The following is a 17,231-nucleotide window of genomic DNA, read 5'->3' as shown; positions in this document are numbered from 1 at the left end:
AGCTCTTGTGCAGGTCATTGCCTGCCCCCCCCCCACCTGAGGGCCTGCCTGGGACACAAAAGAGGTGGCAAGGCCCTCTGGGGCTGCTTGGGCCTCCCCCCTCAGCACGGTGCCTTGTGTGGTCTAAAGTAAGGCAGAATGTGTAAATCAAGGAACAACAGGCTAGAAAGCAGGGGGACAGGAGGGGGTGTCACCGTCTGAACGGCCTTCAGGCTGGACCCACCGCCTTCCTGGGAGTGGCACCCCGCTCACTTGCTGCTGTATTTCTAACGGGTCTGTCTGCCCATAGGAAAAGTGAACCAAAAAAATCATAGTATCTTTTCCTTATAGTAAAATTGCTAGAAATGCACACAACAGTGGTTCTTCCCCCCCTTCCTCCACCTCCAAAGTTTCTCATTGTATACAGCTGATGCCAACTCAGTGATTTTGAAGACAAAGCAAATGATTGCAGATCACTTGATTTAAACTACAGTTTATTCAATATGTCTCCATGTTCTAAAAAAGATGATCTGATGGAGTTGATAAAATGGAATCTTAAAGTGCTTTTTGGGGTGTATTTTTTTAATGACTCGGCTTGTCTTTTTCAGTGACCGGCCCTGTATAAACTGGAGGATGGGGTCTTTTTTATTGCTCTTTACAATCTCACTGACATTAGAAAATCACCATAAAGAGCCGACCTTCTCCTGGATGGTGGATCCAGGCAGCGCTTGGCGAGGATCCACGCTGACCCCAGAGCCCTTGGGAATCCTGTACAAATAGGCAGGGAGACATATTCAATACCAAAGTTCTGTGTAAACTGGACTCTACCATTTCATAATGCAAAAGCGCATCTGCATCACACGTGTCCATCACCGGGAACATTCCTATTCAGGATGACCGAAAAGATTAAGCGTCTGCCCCCTCCCCAAAGGCCGCCTGGTTTTCTTCTTCAGGATAAAAGTGATCCCTCCGGTGGCATGTCTACACTCACTCATTCAGGGTCACATAAAGATTTTGACCATGAACTTTATTGGATAAAACCTTGACAAAGGCTGTTCTCGGCCTGGGGCCTGCTGCCCTTGGGCGGCTGCATCTGGCTCTGGGGTCTCGCAGCATAACGAGTGACCCCATCTTCCTTCTCTCAGCTGCAGGGGACTTCTCGTCACGAGTGCTCCATCCTCCAAAGTCACTTCAGGGGATTCCAAGTTCAACTTCCAGGCCCTTTAGATAAAAGTGAGATTCTGGTTTCAAAGAGGTGCCGAGCGTCAAGGAGGAGGGCTGGATTCGACTCAGTGGTGAGCTCGGGAGCTCCTCTAAGGGTCCACGTCATCCAGGTCGCTTCTTGAGTCGCCAATCATCATGGGAGACTCGGAGCCCTGTGGGAGAAAAGGAAACGAGAACACGCGTCTAAGAGTCGCCTTAGGGAGCTCCCAGCGAGGGTGCTGAGGTCGCCCCCCACCTTCACAGAGTCCTGGGCCGCTGTTTGGTCAGCCGTGAACCCCTGTGTTGAGCCTTGCTGCGGGTCACCAAGTGTGCAGGCGCTGCTGCGGCACCGGCCTGGGGCCTGCTCGGTGACTTGGCCCCGCACCTGCCGCTCCTGGGGCCGTGGCACAAGGACTCTGTCACCTGCGTCCTAGGTGGCTGTGCTCTGAAGCCGTCTGTCCAGTGCGGCGAAGGGCTTTTACTCGGCTATGGCCCCTCCTGTCTGTCTGAACCTGACCCTCAGTTTCCTCATCTGAAGAACGGGGGATCAGCGTCCTCATTATCGCTAAGGTCCGCTCTGGCTCCTGACTGGCATGGTGGCATGAGAAGAGTGCTGATGGTCCTGGGCGCAGAGCAGGCCTAGGCTCAAGGGGGGCTCACCACACTTAGGTGTGGGATCCTGTGGGGCAAAGCAAAGTGTCTTATCTGTAAGATGGGGGGAATAACATCTGTTTATGGACAGGAATGGCAGCAATTCGGGTGCTCGATGGCACAGAACGACAGTGTTCTGCCCAGACTATGGCTTCCCCGGCTGAGCTCTAGCCCAGTGGTTCCCATGGTCATATGGCCACAGAACATGCTGGGGCTTGGAAGTTATAGCCCTTCCACAAGGGGCATCCAGGGGTATTTTGGGACTAAAAAAGAGGACATTGTGCCTAGTTTCAATATGAAAAACAAAGCCAAACCTTGGCACACAACAAGTCCCTTTTCTCCCAGAAGTCCTATTCACACAGGGTGGAACACATCCAAACTCCATGGGAAGGAGGCTGTGTGACAAACCAGGCTCAAGCCCACCAAGGGTCCTGGCCAGTCTTGGAGGCGCCATCTCTATGATTCACTGGACAGAGAAAGCCTCCTATGGCCTCCAACACAAGCTTAGCTGTGGCCAGTGACTACTGGGTGACAGATTTAGAATGGAGAGTGACCCCCCCAAAGTCATTAACCCTAACCTGACTCAGTCTACAGAAGAAGAAATGCCTTTTGGGAACTAGGCCGGCTCCATCTCTAATTCCTCACACGTGTCTCTATCCACTGGAGCCTAACCACGTGTCTCACCTGCTGTTTCCCAGGCATTTCCAGACATCCCCCTCAGTCCAGTCTCACTAAAAGCGCCCGAGCTCTGCCCCGGGCTCTGCGGGAGAGCCGACCATTCCCAAACCGTTGCTGTGGGCACGCCTGCCCCTGAGGTTCCTCCCGTGCAGCTCTCTGCTCTCTGAGGACAAAAGCACCCTCAAGCACTTAGCCCAGAGCCTGCGCAGAGAGCTTGTACCATTCATTCCCTCATTTTCAGATAGTGATTCTATTTCTCCTGGTGTTGCTCCCTTGTTCCTCTTACAGAGTGAGTGTATGTCTGTGTGTGCTTATGTGTGAGTGAGTGTATGCTTGTGAGAGTGTGTGAGTGCGCACCAGGTTCACTGTCTTCACCAATGTCTTTTGGTGAGTTTTCACTTCTACAACTTTTATTTCTGCTGGTTTTTCTATTGTTCTTTGGGGGAGCCTGAGGAGAGCCTAGGTTGTCAGGACAGACATCACACCTCCTAGGAAAAATCCTGCCAAGTCCACATGCGTGACACGCCCCTTCCCTTCCTCAACTTGCCCACCCCCTTGGTGGGTACCCTGCCCCTGCCTGGTGAGTTTTACCTGCTGCAGGTGCCTCTCTCCATTCTCGTTGGCAGGGCTGCTCTCTGATCCGTTACTGCTTCCTGACTGATCTTTCTCATTCAGCAAAGCTGTGGCATAAGCTAAGGTGTCCTAAAGGAGAATTTAAACACAAGGAAACAAGAGAAGGGTTCGGTTAAAATGCTCTTGCCTCAAATGGTACCACTGGGCATTTACCTGTCATTCCCACTTCAGACAGATTACAATGAGCGATCATCATTATAGCAAAGACCCCAGCGCTTTCCAGGGACACCCTCTCCCCAAACTCCAGGAAAAGCAGGGCCCCACAGCCAACTGGCCCTGCTTCCGATGTGTACAGAAGTGAACACAACACAAGGCAGATTGTGACAGGGGCAAAGTTCTCTGGGAAAATCAGGAGGGAAAACCCACTTCCAGTTGCAGGGATCAGGGAAGGAAGTCATCATGGAAGAGGAGGCCCCGGAACTGAGCCCTGAAGGCAGAGTAGGATGTTAGGCGACGGAGACAAGAGTGACCGTGTGTGTTCTGGACACAGGGCCAAGCCATTGCTGGTCCATGGGGAACAGGAAGGGGGCAATGAGAAAGAAAGGCAGGGAATGAGGCTCTGCAGCCTCAAGGCCCCGAGGAGCCCTTAGGCGCCAGGACACGGAGGAGAGCAGGGCGCACCCGACACCCACCTGAGCGGAGATCGTGCGCTGAAAGGTTTTCCCAGTCGATGTTTCGTTAGATATGTTACTTTGTGGGACCCAATAATGCTCTGACATCTAGAAGATTCAAATCAAAATGACAAAGACACCAAACTCAAAAGGACTTTCAATCCCCCGTACCCTCACCTGACCGCGGCTGCGAGGGGGAAGGCCTGCTTGTCTCTGTTCCCCTCTAAACCCAGAGGGACATTTTTGCTTCCTGTTACGGGTGGGTCCAAGTGGCCTTTCTCCTTTCAAGTTGGAAACAAGGGTAATCTCAGGGAAGGCCTCAGGGAACCATGGGAACTGGGCCACTTGGTGCAGTGAAGAGAAGACTCGGCCAGCCCAAGGGATGTGCCCCCCAGACTCAGCCAGACCTTTCACCGACCCCCAGGGGACTCTGCAAGCAGAGGTACCTTCTTCTGCAGCCACTGCACAGCCCAGCTCCAGTGGTGGGAATTCTCCTTGAAGTACTCTTTAGCAGCTGGGCACCTGGCGACAGAAGACACGTTGGTCAGCTGGGTCCTGGCTAAGCCTGGGGGCACCTTTGGCCCTGGCCAGTGATTTCACTCCAGATCCATGCAGACGGGGTTCTGACGGGGCAGCCTCTCTCAAGGATGCTGCATATAGCAGGTACTTAATGTCTGGTGAATGGCTGCCAGCTCCTGCCCACGTTAAACTTAGTGAACTCTCTCAAGTGTGAAGAGGGAGGGTGAGAAAAGCACTGGAGATGTGTAATCAGAAGCCTGGGGGTTCTGAGCTAGGCCACTACCTTCTGTCCCTCCATTACTCAATCTGAGAAATGGGAAGAACAGGGTCTTTGTCACTTTGTAACAACTTAGCGCTGCGCCAGTGTGTTCTGGACAAATCTGATTAACACTTCCCACTGAAAAGAAGAAAAGTACTGCTTGCCAATTCTGGTTAATGAAAACAATCCCTGATGCATTTAATCCCTCTCTTTTGGTTTTTATATCACCTCCATTTCTATCTCCTCCCACCCCTTTAAACCAAAACCCCAAAGTCCCAAGAGAAAAAACCCTGCTAAGCAAAGCTAACGACCACGTGCACCCTGTTAGAAGGCACTGCAGGGGCCGCACTCAGCCCCTGCCCGCTCCCCCACAAAGGGGCGGTGGGGGTGGGGTGGGGGTGTGTGTGTGAGTTCCTCTTCCCTCCTGGGGAGTGGGCGGGAGGGTTTCCACTGGTGTAGGGTAGAAGTGTCCAAGGTGCACAGGTAGGTGCAGCCCAAGTCAGACGACAAGGTGGTTTTCCAAGTCAACAAGGGGCCAGCACACTGGGATGCCTTTCTGTCTGCACCTGTGTCCAAGCCCGCTGATGCCTGCTGGAACTCCTGGTGAGGAAACTCTCCACCTGCTCTGACCTTCTTCCAGCTGCCTGGGGCACCATGAGGAAGGGACCCCCCCCCCCCCAGGGTGACAGAAAAGCCTTGAAGCTGCCTCTCTGCCTCAGGTCTTCTTAGGAGCCTTCTCAATGCTACTGATACCAGACACCCAGTTATCCACGGACCCTCAAAACGTCTGCTTAAGGCAGTATGCAGGAGGAACAAAATAGCCTCCGGACCCTTCTCTTTATATCGGAGCCAGGTGGGGGAGTGCTGTGTGACCCTGGGCAAGTCAGTTCACTCGTCTGCCTCAGTTTCCGCACGTCAAAGATGAGGAAAACAACAGCCCCAATCTCCCAGGGCTGTTGTGAGGACAAAACGAGAGAGTACGTGGGAGGCACTTTGCAAATCTGAAACTCTCCCGAGGAAGGCCGTCTCAGGCTACTCTTCGGGCTGTGCCGGCCCCGCTGACACCACACTTCTGACAAGCCTTCCTAACCCCGGGGGTTTCCAAGGCAAGCTTGGCCCCCCCTGTGACCCAGACTCCCCATGTCTTCCTGGGTGTCTGTCTTTGGCCACTCTTAGGAGCAGCACTTGGGCTGAGCCTCTCCCAGCTCACTGCCCACAGCCCAAGGCCACCGTGCACGCTAGTCCTTCACCCATTCTGCTTGGCCACTTTTCTGCCAACAATGGCAGGGCCTAGCCCAATGAACATGACGGTGCAGGTGCAAAGAAGGGAAGCCAGGCACAGAGCGCCAAGTGTTGCCCCAGACTCACGACAGTCAGAGCAACTGAGGACATGGGGCAGATGCTCGGGGGTGGGGGGACTAAGAGGGAGCCATGGACATGTGACGCCCCACGCCCAGCTCTCCCTGCTACAGTCCCCAGCTTCAGCCTCACAGACGCTCTGGGCACCAGCCCAGGGGGCTCATCTCCCACTGCGGGCTGGCAGGGCAGGAGGAGTCGTGCCCAGGAAATTACCAGGACAAACACTGTGCCCAGCCTGCTCTTCAAATGGGAGCTGCCCCAAAGGCAGTTCCTCCACAGGCTGAGGGCCACACTTACTTTTGTGCCAGGGTCACGAGGAACTTGACGCACTGGTAGCAGCGACTGCTGTCCACATGATTGCTGTGGTGCATCAAGGCTGGGGAGGAAAATGGGACTGCTAGCATCACACAGCAAGCGTAACCTCGAACACAGGCCCCTGGCCACCCCCCCCCCCCTCAGGTTAGGGCCCATGCTGCACAGGAGAAGGACCAGCTTTCCCTGACCCTACTGCTCAAAGCTCTAGCTTCAACTCAATGATTAGAGAAATAAAAGAAAAAAGTTTGTTTAGAAAACTGGGTGCATTTACACGGCCCACTTTCCTGCCTCTCAGTGTGTGCCCCTGTGTCTGAATGTCGGGAGCACAGCAGGACCCCTAGCAGGGGGCAAAGCCTTGAGAGCAACAGGAGCCCTGGATCCTGGGGAGGGGCAGCCCAGCCCCAAGCAGTTCAAGGGAAATGGAGAGACTAAAGCAGGAAGGGGGAAGTTGGGATCTGAAAACTTATCCTGTTAAAAAAAACCACACACCCCCCCCCCCACACCCACCCCCCCCCACACACACACGAATTCCTCTAAGATCTGTCTAAAAAGAAAGCTTTAGTGTAGAAGGTAAAACTTTTAAATAAATGGCAGACCCTGAGTGTCCACAGAAAGCCCCTGACTTTACTACTTGTAATAAACCGAGGGAGCGTTTTATTTCCAAGGGCAGTGAGTGGAGGTCGGAGTCCTGCCTCAGGGGCTAGTAAGGAGGCACAGGTAAAACCTCACTGAGCTTTCTCTGGCACGCTCAGGGGAGAAGAGGGTCTCGCATCCTCACACTAGAATGACATCCTAAAGATGCCATTAAAGGGAAAAAAGACCCACTGCCACAAAAGTACTGCTAGTAGCTGTATTTGCGACAGCATAAAACTGGGCCTAGTCCAGCCGGCTGTAGAGTCTAGTGGGGAGTGGCTGAACCAATCACGGGATGAAAAGGGACAGCGTGTCACAGGAGAGGAGAGGACAGGCCTCCTGCCTGATTGGCTGGAGCTGTCTTGGACCCCCCCCCCCCCCCCCGGGCTCCTGCTGATGGCCTGTCTCATGTCAGTGAAATCCCAAACCCTTAACGTGTTGATAGTGTGAGAGGTAAATAAGGATGACAGATATTACAAAGGGCTTTGAGGTTGGCAAAGCTCTTTCCAAAGAAATACAGAAAGGTGTAGCAAATGATAGAGATGGGGGGAAAAAGTAGACTTATAACGCTATACACAATGACAACATTAAAAGAAAACCCAGCAACCGAATTTGATAGCTGCTGAAGAAGTCTGGAAGTGCAAACGGAGGCCGATAAAACACCAGCAATCTTTCAACACTTTAAAAACAAACATAAATAGTCCCCTGGGTCTGTGACTCCACTGACAGGGAGCAGCCTGGTACCATCTCAAAAGTCCAGCTCTTCCTGTGGCCCCTGTGGGGGCCGTCCAGGGGCTCCAAGGCCAGCATTGCAGCCATCTTAATGGCTGTAGATATGATTTCATGCTTATCTGGACTCCCGTGCATGGTTATTTGCTTTATGAAAAGCCTGTCTGGCATGTTCTTAGAGGCCCGCCCTGATTTTCATTCCCCTGACTGGAAGGAATTTGCTTCTGGGGATAAGCGAGAAAGGGGAAGACAAGACTTGCAGTCTGACACCTTCCCCAACAGTCCCGTGACTGCCCAAGATGCCCCTTCAGAAAGTTAGGTCCACTTACCTACTAATCCACTCTCTGTCTCGAAAGCAAACTTGACCCGTTCTACTTGAAGAGGGTCTTCAATGACCTGGAAGAGAGAAACACATGGTGAGGCTTGGGGAAACGGCCCTGGAAGGAAGGGCTCACGCCCCACCCTTCGGCGTGTGGGTAACACTCCCCTTTGGTTTCTGAAATAGCCAAACCACAAAAATACAGGAATTACAGAATATCGGAACAGGAAGGCGCCTTAGAGATCCCCTGGCCCCACTTCATCTGACACAAGGTGACCCTGAGGCACAGAGAGGGGAGGTGGTTTGCCCCATCTCCTTGTATGCTGCGACGTGGCACCCCGAGCAGTTTCCATTTCAAATGAAGGGCAGCTTCCTCACTAACACATGCTTGTTCCTTCCTTCGTGGCCCTGCCCCTCACACGTCTAGACAGAAACACGCCTCTTTATGGCCGGTGCTCCTCTGCTCTTTGTTCTGCCCTCTGGGGTCAAGCGGAACCGCCTCTCCTCTCCCACCCAGATCCCTTTTCAACGTTCCAAGTCAGAGAGCGGGTCCTCCCACTTGCCAGCCCAAGCTGTGGCCTCAGGGCCCTTCACCACACTGGCTCCCTACAAAGCCAGGCCAGAGGACAAAGACGCCTGGGTGGCTCCGAGCTGGAAGGTGCTCACTCATTCACAGCGGCCAACAGGAACCTTGCCCCAGCACGAGGTTCTGAAGTCCGGCCGGAGGATGAACCCTCACATCCTGCTCTCCCCTCTCCCCTCTGCATCTGAGCAGAGTCAGCTCTCCTCACTGCTGGGTAGCAAGTGTCTATCAAGTGTCACCCAGAGTCTTCCCTTCTACACTAAACACTTCCAGCTCCTTCGGATGCTGCCACATGAGGTGCTTCTCAGGCTCCTAACCGTGCTAGTCGGCTTCTTCGGGACGTGTTCCCAGAACTGAACACGACCTTCAAGAGAGGGACCATTATCTCCCCCCTTCTGCCCAACAGGCCTCCCTTAATTACCCCAGCAGCAGTACATGGAGCCTGTGATCCCCTGGAAACCCTGTTCTATTCTGTCCTGGTGCAGCGCACCTTCTGAACCTGAGTGCAGACGCTGGCTGAATCCCATTAACTCCAGCCCACCGCACGCACAACCGCCTCCTACTGTCCTTTCCTCACCGCGGCCTAAGACTGAGAAGAACCTTGGCAGTGACAGGCATGCTGGCCTGAAGCCTCATCCTTTGAAGGAGGATCTTGCCCCTTGAATACAAGCAGAGCCCTGAAGCCTAGGAGCAGGGGCTGTCACATGGACTCTAAGGGGAAGGGGAGAAGACCCTTCCTCAAAAGACCTGAAGCCAAGCTTCTACCACTGAAGTCTGGCATTCGAGGCAGCGGTAGTGAAGGGGTCCCTGACTTCTTGGTTTTTCTGATTTTCTTTTCTGATGCCCAAGGGCTGAATCGAGAGAGTCAAGAAGAGGGCCAACAAGCGGCCTGAGGGTTAAGAAGAGGATCCAGGGACAGCTAGGTGGCACAGTGGATAGAGCACCGGCTCTGGAGTCAGGAGGACCCAAGTTCAAATCCAGCCTCAGACACTTGACACTGACTAGCTGTGTGACTCTGGGCAAGTTACGTAACCCCGATTATCTCCCCCCACCCAAAAAAAAAAGAGGATCCACGTTTCCTGCCCCCCCCCCAAGAACCCCTCCTTCCTGCTGATGCCCGAGTGTGAGCTGGCAAATACCTTTCTCAGACAGGATTGCGGATACGGACTCTGTGAGAGCAGAGACCAAGTGCACAGCTAGCAGGCGGCCCAGCAGAGCACGCACACAGCGGCATGGTGGAGGGAGAAGGCCCGAGACCTTCAGGACTCTTTGTGTACTTGCTCGCGAGCTGTGACCTGGGGCTGTGAAGTGGCATGCTCTGTCCCCCTCACAGGTTTCCTTTGAGCCCAGCATCTGCCTCACTCTCACTGTTGCTACAACAGTGACTTTGGAGCATCATTACCTACCAGGATCTCGTGGAGCAGCTGGAAGGTGTTTTTTAGTTCATGGGGAGGAGCAGTTTCCAGTTGGCTCTAAGTGCAAATGAAAGAGGGCAAGAAAAGTCATTAAGTCACCAGCAGAGTTCTGTGTGCACAGTGCACTTTAACAGACCCCCTCCCCACCCCCATTCTCTCTGCAGCGCTCCGACCTGGATAAAGGTGGAAGCAAGGGTAACAATTCTGTGCCCTCGCATGGGCACTTCGGCTAACCATGGTTCAAGAAGGCAGTGAAATCCCTTTCCCTCTCAAAACAACTGCCTGAGAGATGCAGAAGGCCTCTGTGCCCTGCAGCCCACCCTGTGCCATAACACAAGCCCTAGGCTCGATGAGTGGGTGCTTACCTTGATGAAATGCAGGATGGCGAATGAGAAGTGTTCATTGCAGAAGCAGCAGTACACCACCATCTCCATGAGAGCCAGAAGGGAGCCAGTCAGCTCCCGCAAGGCAAACATGACCTGGGGGGAACAGACATGGGAAGAGGGGGATCATTGCCTAAGGGGTAGTCAGTGCATCCTGTGGCTCACTGCCTTTCACTGAGATCCTGTGACAACCATTTTGGAAGCAAGCAGGCCCTCTCCCTCCCTGGACCATGGTCAACGTGGCCTTTGCTTCTGAAGGAATCTTCTGGGCCTCAGTGTGGAATAATTGTTAATAACTGTTACTCTGTGGAAGGGAGAAGCATGAAATGAGAAGGAAGACGATGCAACCCAATGCCCGAAGCGAGAAAGCAGCCACTTGGGGATAAAAGACGTCGGGGGCTTCGGGCCAAGATACCAGGTGCGTGGCACCCTGGGCAGGTCCTACCTAACTCACAGGATGCCAGGGAGGCATCGTACGACAAAAACGTGAATTGGTGAAGAAAGGTACATTTCACCTCCAGGTCACGAATCTATAAAAATGATGAATGACAAGCTCGCTCATTCCAAGGTGCCGGCCACAACCCACAGCTCTGTCAAACATCCCCCTAACAAGGGACGAAGGATCGGGGCTCCTCAGTGTACAGAGGAAGCAGCGGCAGGCAGCGGCACGGAAGTCAGGCTGACGTCACAGTTCCGAGGCCCTGAGCTCCGGGGCTTCCATGCAAGGAGGCCTAGGCCAGCCCTGCCTCCCCTGCCCACCGGCTGCCCTTGTGGACTCTCACCCTACCCTGTTACTAAGAAAGGATTTCTTTCCAGAGGGTAAGAGAAGAAAAGTTCCCATGAAGGCTGAGAAGAGAGTTACTAAGGGCCAATGTTACGGGGAACTTTAGCTTCCCCTTTGTATCACATGCTGACTCCCTCCAGACCACACCCAGACAGAAGCAAACACGCTGGCCAGTCTGGCTGGGGTCCAAATTCTTTGGACTGATTACTATAGGGACGGTCAGTCTTTCTGACTGGATGCAATCCACCTTTAATTATGTGAACCAATTAGATCTGACTGATGTCTAATGACCTGCCTCTTACCAAAAAGGGACAAAACCTGGAAAAGTAGCCCCGTGGCCTCTTAAGGAGCAGCTCTGTCCATTCCTGACTAGTAGAGATTGATAAATCGGCGATAAGCTTGCCCCAAAGTGGCGTCTCATTATTTTAGCTGCCACGAGGTCTGCCCGCCCTCTCTTCTTTCAATATCAGTGTTAAGTTGTGGTGGCACCACATACAAACTACCCAACCCAGAGTGCTTCTAGAAATGAAGGAGCGAGGAAGGTCACCTCTAGCAGGTACGGCTTTCCTTCAGACAGGAAGAGCAAGGACTCCACTTCCTCATGGAGGGCGAGAAGGGGGCTGGAAGGAGCGATGCTCACGGGAGGCCGCTGCTTATATCCACCAGGGGCTGCAGAAGGAAAAGAGAAATCAAAGAGATGATTTGTGTGTGTTGTTTCCTGGAGTGAATGTCGGTCAAATGGATGTGGACTGACCTGGCAGCATGAAACCCTGTTTAACCTTACCCAGCCACACGATCCAAAGGTGACTTGTCCATAATAGGCTCTTCCTAAATGGTTGTTCAATTTAACACACATTTACTGAGAGCCTATTATACACAAGGCACCAAGCACAGAGCCGAGCACACACACAGATGACAAACGCCACCGGCTCAGGGTCTTCCTAGGGCGGCAGGGACAGGATGGGGTGGGGTGGGGAGAAAGAACGCGGACACAAGCTAGCTTGGATTCAGGGCAGAACATGGCAGGGACAAGAGAGGGCCGCAGCAAGGATGGAAAGTCTTCTTGGAGCTCGGGCCAAGAGGTGCATGATGGAGGCCTTAGAAAAGGGATGTGAACAGGCAGGGAGGAACAGGGCACAAGAGCCTGGAAAACAGAATTCCAACTGGGAGAGAACTTGTCAGGAAGCTCAAAACCTGGGAGCAGCCCAGAAGTGTGCCCCCCCCCCCCGCCCCCGGAGGTGGTCTGGTCTGTGCCCTTCATTTGAAAGGGGAGGAGAAAGGCTCCATGAGGTCAGCTGACTGTCCTCAGGTACCGCACACGGCACACTGGGCTGCAGGCTCCATGTGTATCATTCACACAAACCCAGAATCTTTCAAAGGCTTCAGAAAACACGCTCCAAGTCTGAGGGAGGACAGGCCTCTGGGGTCACCCAGAGTATTCCCGCCTCTCAAACATCCCATGACAGCGGCTGAATTTCTAGACCTGGAGTCTAGAGGCCCGGGGAGTCCAGCTGGGGCCACAAGCGGTGAAGACAGCTCTTACCGACGTTCCTCTGCGATGACACGTCCGAGTGCAGAACCAGCAATGCCACCGTGTTATGAAGGAATCCAAACTCCCGAGCTTGGGCCGAGCTCCAGCGGCGAATCTGCCGATCAAAGGTGGAGGAGGAGGAATTAGGAACCATGGAAAGTGGAGGCTCAATGTGAAACCCTTCAACAGTGTTTAAGTCTGAGCCACTGGCCCACAGTGGGAAGGCCAATGCCCTCTCCTTGGAGCTCCCTGCGCCAGTGCCATCACGGCCCCCAGAGAGATCTAAGATGGAGCCCTGTCCTGACGGGGCTCACAGGCTGAGACACGCACGTCACTGGGATACAAAAAAATGCAAAGGAAGTGTTTCCTAATGAAGAGCAAACGCAGGCTAGAAGACCTTGGGAGGAAAAGGTCCCTTGGAATAGGCCTGGAAAAGCTTTACGGAAAGGGTGGAATGTGAACGGGGTAGGAGTGCCACTGGAGAAGGATCGACTTGAGTAAAGGCATGCCCCCAAATGACCACGGAGATGGTCCAGGGAAGAGCACAGGGCTCCCCTGGGAGTTGAGATGAAGGGCCCCTAACAAAACCTCCTGAAGGGCATTAGCCAAGGGCCTCGTAAATCCAGTCAGAGGGCTTTAAACTACTGCAGCTGCCCATACATGGCCCCAAAGTGAGGTGTGAGAGGCCCAAGCAACCGAAAGGAAGACGACTACTCCAAGAAGGGCGGAGGGCTCACACTCTGTATTCAAACGCAACACAGAGGAACTAGAGGTGTGACGGGGGCTCGCTGGGAGGAAAGCCACAGCCCGACCATGGTGCTGGAGGGGCAAATGGGGGTGTGAATGGCAAAGTGTGGCACATGGAGAGACTAGCCAGGTCACACCACACTTGACTCAGCCATTTCCTTTTCTGACAGAGTTATAAGCCAGGAGACGTAACAAGCCCATCACGACGATTCGCCTAGATTTGAACAAAGCTTTTCATAAAGTAACTCACAGTATCCTCATGGAAAACCACAAATTATCCTCATGGAGATTAGACAATAACAGAGACTGACAGAACATCATCTTGGCAAGTGGAGAAGCCCGGGCATCTGTGCTATGGAACCTTTCTTGTCAGGGACCGAATATCATCGCGTTTGCAGATGACACTGAACTGGGAGGGAAAGCTGAGCCCTGAATAAAAGAACTCAAAGGGATCAGATGGGCAAGAATCTCTTGCTGATTTAATCAAGTGAATTCTAACTGGGATCGATGTACAGCCTTGCCTCTGGAGACAAACAACCAACCTCCCAAGAAGGGGAGAACATGGTCAGCCGGCTCTTGTCCTAAAAGATCAGGGGCTTTCAGTGGACAGCAAGCCCAGTGGGCAGTGGTGGGATGTGTGGCCATGAAAGCCAATGCCACCCGGGCAGTTTCTGGGAACAGGGCAGACACAGTCTCTCTTTAATCTGCACTTGTAGGAGTCTGATGAGCTGGAGAATGTCCAGAGTGGAGTGACTGGGATGGTGAAGGGCCGAGCTAAGACCACACAGGAGTGGGCACGCTTAGCTGATTTTCAAGCATGTACAGAAGGGACCGGCCTCATTCTGCTTGGCCCCAGAGAGAAAGAACTGAACAACGAGGCCTGGGAGAAGGCTCCTCCTCCTCAGGGGTGCTTGAGCAGAGGCCGGATGACTCCTGGTTGGAGACCAGATGAGCCTCAAGCCAATCAGCCCTTGAAGAAGCAGCTGTTCAGGCCTTCACTAGGAACAGAGGCGGAGGCCGTTACCTGATTGTTTTGCCGATTGGGTCCCAGGAGAAAGTTGATCATATGCCGTAGGGCCGAATGTCTCAAAAGAAGGTCGCTGGCCCTGATCCCTTGCTAAGAAAAAGAGACAGAGAATGCCACGTTAACACTCCTTGGCCAACAGAGAATTAGTTTTCATAAACACACATTCAAATGAGAGACCACCTCAGCAGACCCTTCTAAGGAGTATTTGAGGAGTCTTTTCCAGAAAATTTGTTGCGATGAGTTTTCTAGTAGCTCCTAACACAACATTAGCAAACAAACTGTCCTGCAGCCGCTCATGCCTCAGATGACCACCGCTGCATCTTTTCTTTTTTCTCTACTGGGATCTTTTTAAGCCCAATACTCTCTACGTGAGGGTTTTAAGGACAAACACTGAAGCACTGGGCTCAATGAGCATCTACCAGTCCTGACCCTTGATAACACCCAGCTGCAAAGTTAAAGTGGTTAGCTGTAAAGATCCTTTACCTTCTGCACAAAGGTGTTGAACAGGAAAAAGTACTGAGCACAGTTTTTACAGTTCTCGGGGACATCTTTATCCAAGAGGGCAAGCAGCACTTCCAGCAACTGGTGAAGACTTTTGAGCTGGACAGCATAAAGACAGAATTACATTAAGGCAGGAAGCAAAGGGGGGAAAGACACTTGCAGTAAACTTAAAGAAAAAAAAATACCAACATGAGAGCAAGGGATCTGGTTCATTGAACTGGGTTCAGATTTAGATGGAAATGTCTTGAATAGTCACAAATACAAAACTGCCAGTTTACCCTCTGAGGCAATGTGCCGTTACTGTGGAAGTTTACAACGCAAAGTCCGGTTTTGCTTCTGAGAGTTCAAGGTCAAGAATGACACTCTTTGTGTGAGCAGCTGCCCAAAGGGCTCCATGATGGAGTTCTCTCTCGCTCCCCCTTTTTTTTTTTCCAGAGCCTTCGGGAGACATCGGTCTGAACCCCTCCCTCCACTAGCCTGCTCTTCACATAATCACAGATGCAGAGAATCAAAACACAGACACAGGCAGAGGGGCTGGAAACCAAGCCAATGGAGCGAATGGAGCGTAACAGCCTGACAGAAGGACAACGGGGATGTCGACTTGACTGTAACTTACTTGAAAGCTCGCTGACGCCTCATGGAAAGCTTTGAGAGACATTTTATGCGTTTAGAGACCATTTGGGTTATCACATTGCCTCTCCTGCCCCTCCCCCCAGCTGCAGTCTGGGCTGCTCCGTGACAAACGGGCTGAGAGGGCAGTCACTCCGGGTGGGTTCATCAGACGCCACCTTTCTTTGGGCGGTTCACCACCCACCTCTGTGACTCTATCTGTTCCTGCTGGGTCCTTTCCCAGAGACTTTAAGGCTTGGATTTCTGTAAGTGTTCCACCCATTCTGTCTCAAACAGGACTAACTAAAAAGTGGCACTTCTATGACCCTCTGTCTTCAAAGCCCTCTACAACCATCTATCGGAAACGATGAGGTAGGGGCAAGAGGAACCACTTCCGCTGTGGTGAAGAAAGACACATAAAAAGACTAACATGAAAGAGAATTTAACAGGACAAACGGCCTTTTGCTCACACCCTTCTTCGTCCACCCCCAAGCCTTCAGTTACTAGATGCTCCTACTCGGGCCTACAGGGGATGCTGGTGTCTGCTCTGGCATGACTCAGGTCACCACTACATTTAAAGACCTCAGAGAGACTGAGTAAATTCTGGAGGATCACTTGGGGCCAGGGAGTCACCTTTACGAGGTTCTTCTCCAGGGCTCCTCTGAGGAAACTGTAACCTCAGGACCAATCCTGGCCGTGACTCAGTCTCTCTGCAGAGTGGCTGAGCCTACTGAAGGCACAGGTGCTCCTTGGCCGGGTGGCCTGCCCACATTCTGCACACACCTTATACAGCTGGAACCTTTTCTGGGCCCAGCCACCCTCAGAATGCGTGCCCTTTGAGGTCAGGGGCAGTGGCCTATTTTTGTGGCTGTTGCCAGTTTTCTTTGTATCCCAAGGTCTGGTCAAGTGCTTGAGCCCCGGAAGAATCCAATGGCTGCTGCCTCATTAACTCTCCTCGGTGACAGCTCCTAAAAGCCAGGGGTCCAAGTGGCCGGGCTGTGCTCACCGAGCCACACTCACTTATGCGCTTATAGGACCTAAGTATTTTGGAAAAGAATCGTTTTCAAAGTTTTCCATGTGGTGTCAGCTGTTATTTGCGATGGCAAACCCGGGCAGTGTGTCCTGCATTGGCTAGGAATGTTATGTTTTGAATGAACTAGAACTTTTCAAGTTAAAAGGAGCCTCATTTATTTCCCAGGGGCAGAACACTGTGGAGCAGTTGTTTAGAATAGGGTGAAAAGGACATTCAGGTGGGTTTGGGGTCACTGGCACTGGGTAAACGGAAGGGTTCTTTCCCCTTTCAAAGCTGACAGAGAAGGAGCTGATAGGAAAAGAGAAGACAGGATGAGCCGAAGCTCCCTGACTCAGGCTCAGGTCAGAGACATTTCAGGAGAAGCGCTCACAGCAGGCTGGGCAATACCGGGGTCACTATGGAGGCCGGCGCCCCAGGTCTGCAAGGAAGGCAGACCAAGAATCACCAATAAGATAACCAAGGTGCCTGCCCCCCCCCCCCCCCCCGGAACACGGGCAGGCTAAGAAGCTGCATCCAAGCAGTGGCCAAAACAAAGGGGACACTGACCTTGTCCTGGTAGAACAAAGCACTGTCGAGGGTCTTCTCCAGAATCGTGGCGACAGCCACTCGTACCTCCCTCACACTGCACTCCAGCAGGAAGATCCTGAGGCAGAAGCAGAGGAAGATGCCCATGCGTGAGCCAAGCTCTGAAACACAAAGAGCCAGCAGACCCCGGGACCAAGCAGGGAGC

The 17,231-nt window shown here is 52.9% G+C and overlaps 1 protein-coding gene across 2 annotated transcripts in view; it reads right to left on the bottom strand.

The window, feature by feature from the left end:
- Nucleotides 1-985: 985 nt before the first annotated feature.
- Nucleotides 986-17,231, bottom strand: part of USP24 (ubiquitin specific peptidase 24) — a 155,315-nt gene continuing 139,069 nt past the window's right edge. The window contains exons 56-68 of one of the 2 annotated variants that reach the window (XM_044005436.1): nucleotides 17,048-17,144; nucleotides 14,842-14,958; nucleotides 14,356-14,448; nucleotides 12,597-12,699; nucleotides 11,601-11,722; nucleotides 10,252-10,365; nucleotides 9,878-9,943; nucleotides 7,899-7,965; nucleotides 6,190-6,268; nucleotides 4,202-4,277; nucleotides 3,777-3,863; nucleotides 3,103-3,213; nucleotides 986-1,355 (exon numbers count right to left, since the gene is read on the bottom strand). In XM_044005436.1, coding sequence (XP_043861371.1) covers nucleotides 1,293-1,355; nucleotides 3,103-3,213; nucleotides 3,777-3,863; nucleotides 4,202-4,277; nucleotides 6,190-6,268; nucleotides 7,899-7,965; nucleotides 9,878-9,943; nucleotides 10,252-10,365; nucleotides 11,601-11,722; nucleotides 12,597-12,699; nucleotides 14,356-14,448; nucleotides 14,842-14,958; nucleotides 17,048-17,144 — 1,195 coding nt within the window. In that variant the 3' untranslated portion in view covers nucleotides 986-1,292. Of the gene's footprint in view, nucleotides 1,356-3,102; nucleotides 3,214-3,776; nucleotides 3,864-4,201; nucleotides 4,278-6,189; nucleotides 6,269-7,898; nucleotides 7,966-9,877; nucleotides 9,944-10,251; nucleotides 10,366-11,600; nucleotides 11,723-12,596; nucleotides 12,700-14,355; nucleotides 14,449-14,841; nucleotides 14,959-15,475; nucleotides 15,505-17,047; nucleotides 17,145-17,231 lie in introns of those variants that run through there. The other variant, XR_006356444.1, reaches the window with a different exon arrangement.

The sequence above is a fragment of the Dromiciops gliroides genome, chromosome 4 (assembly GCF_019393635.1).
Source record: "Dromiciops gliroides isolate mDroGli1 chromosome 4, mDroGli1.pri, whole genome shotgun sequence".
In the NCBI taxonomy this organism is placed as follows: Eukaryota; Metazoa; Chordata; class Mammalia; order Microbiotheria; family Microbiotheriidae; genus Dromiciops; species Dromiciops gliroides.
The sequence above is the reverse complement of the archived record's forward strand: the minus strand, read 5'-3'. Positions and strand labels throughout refer to the sequence as shown.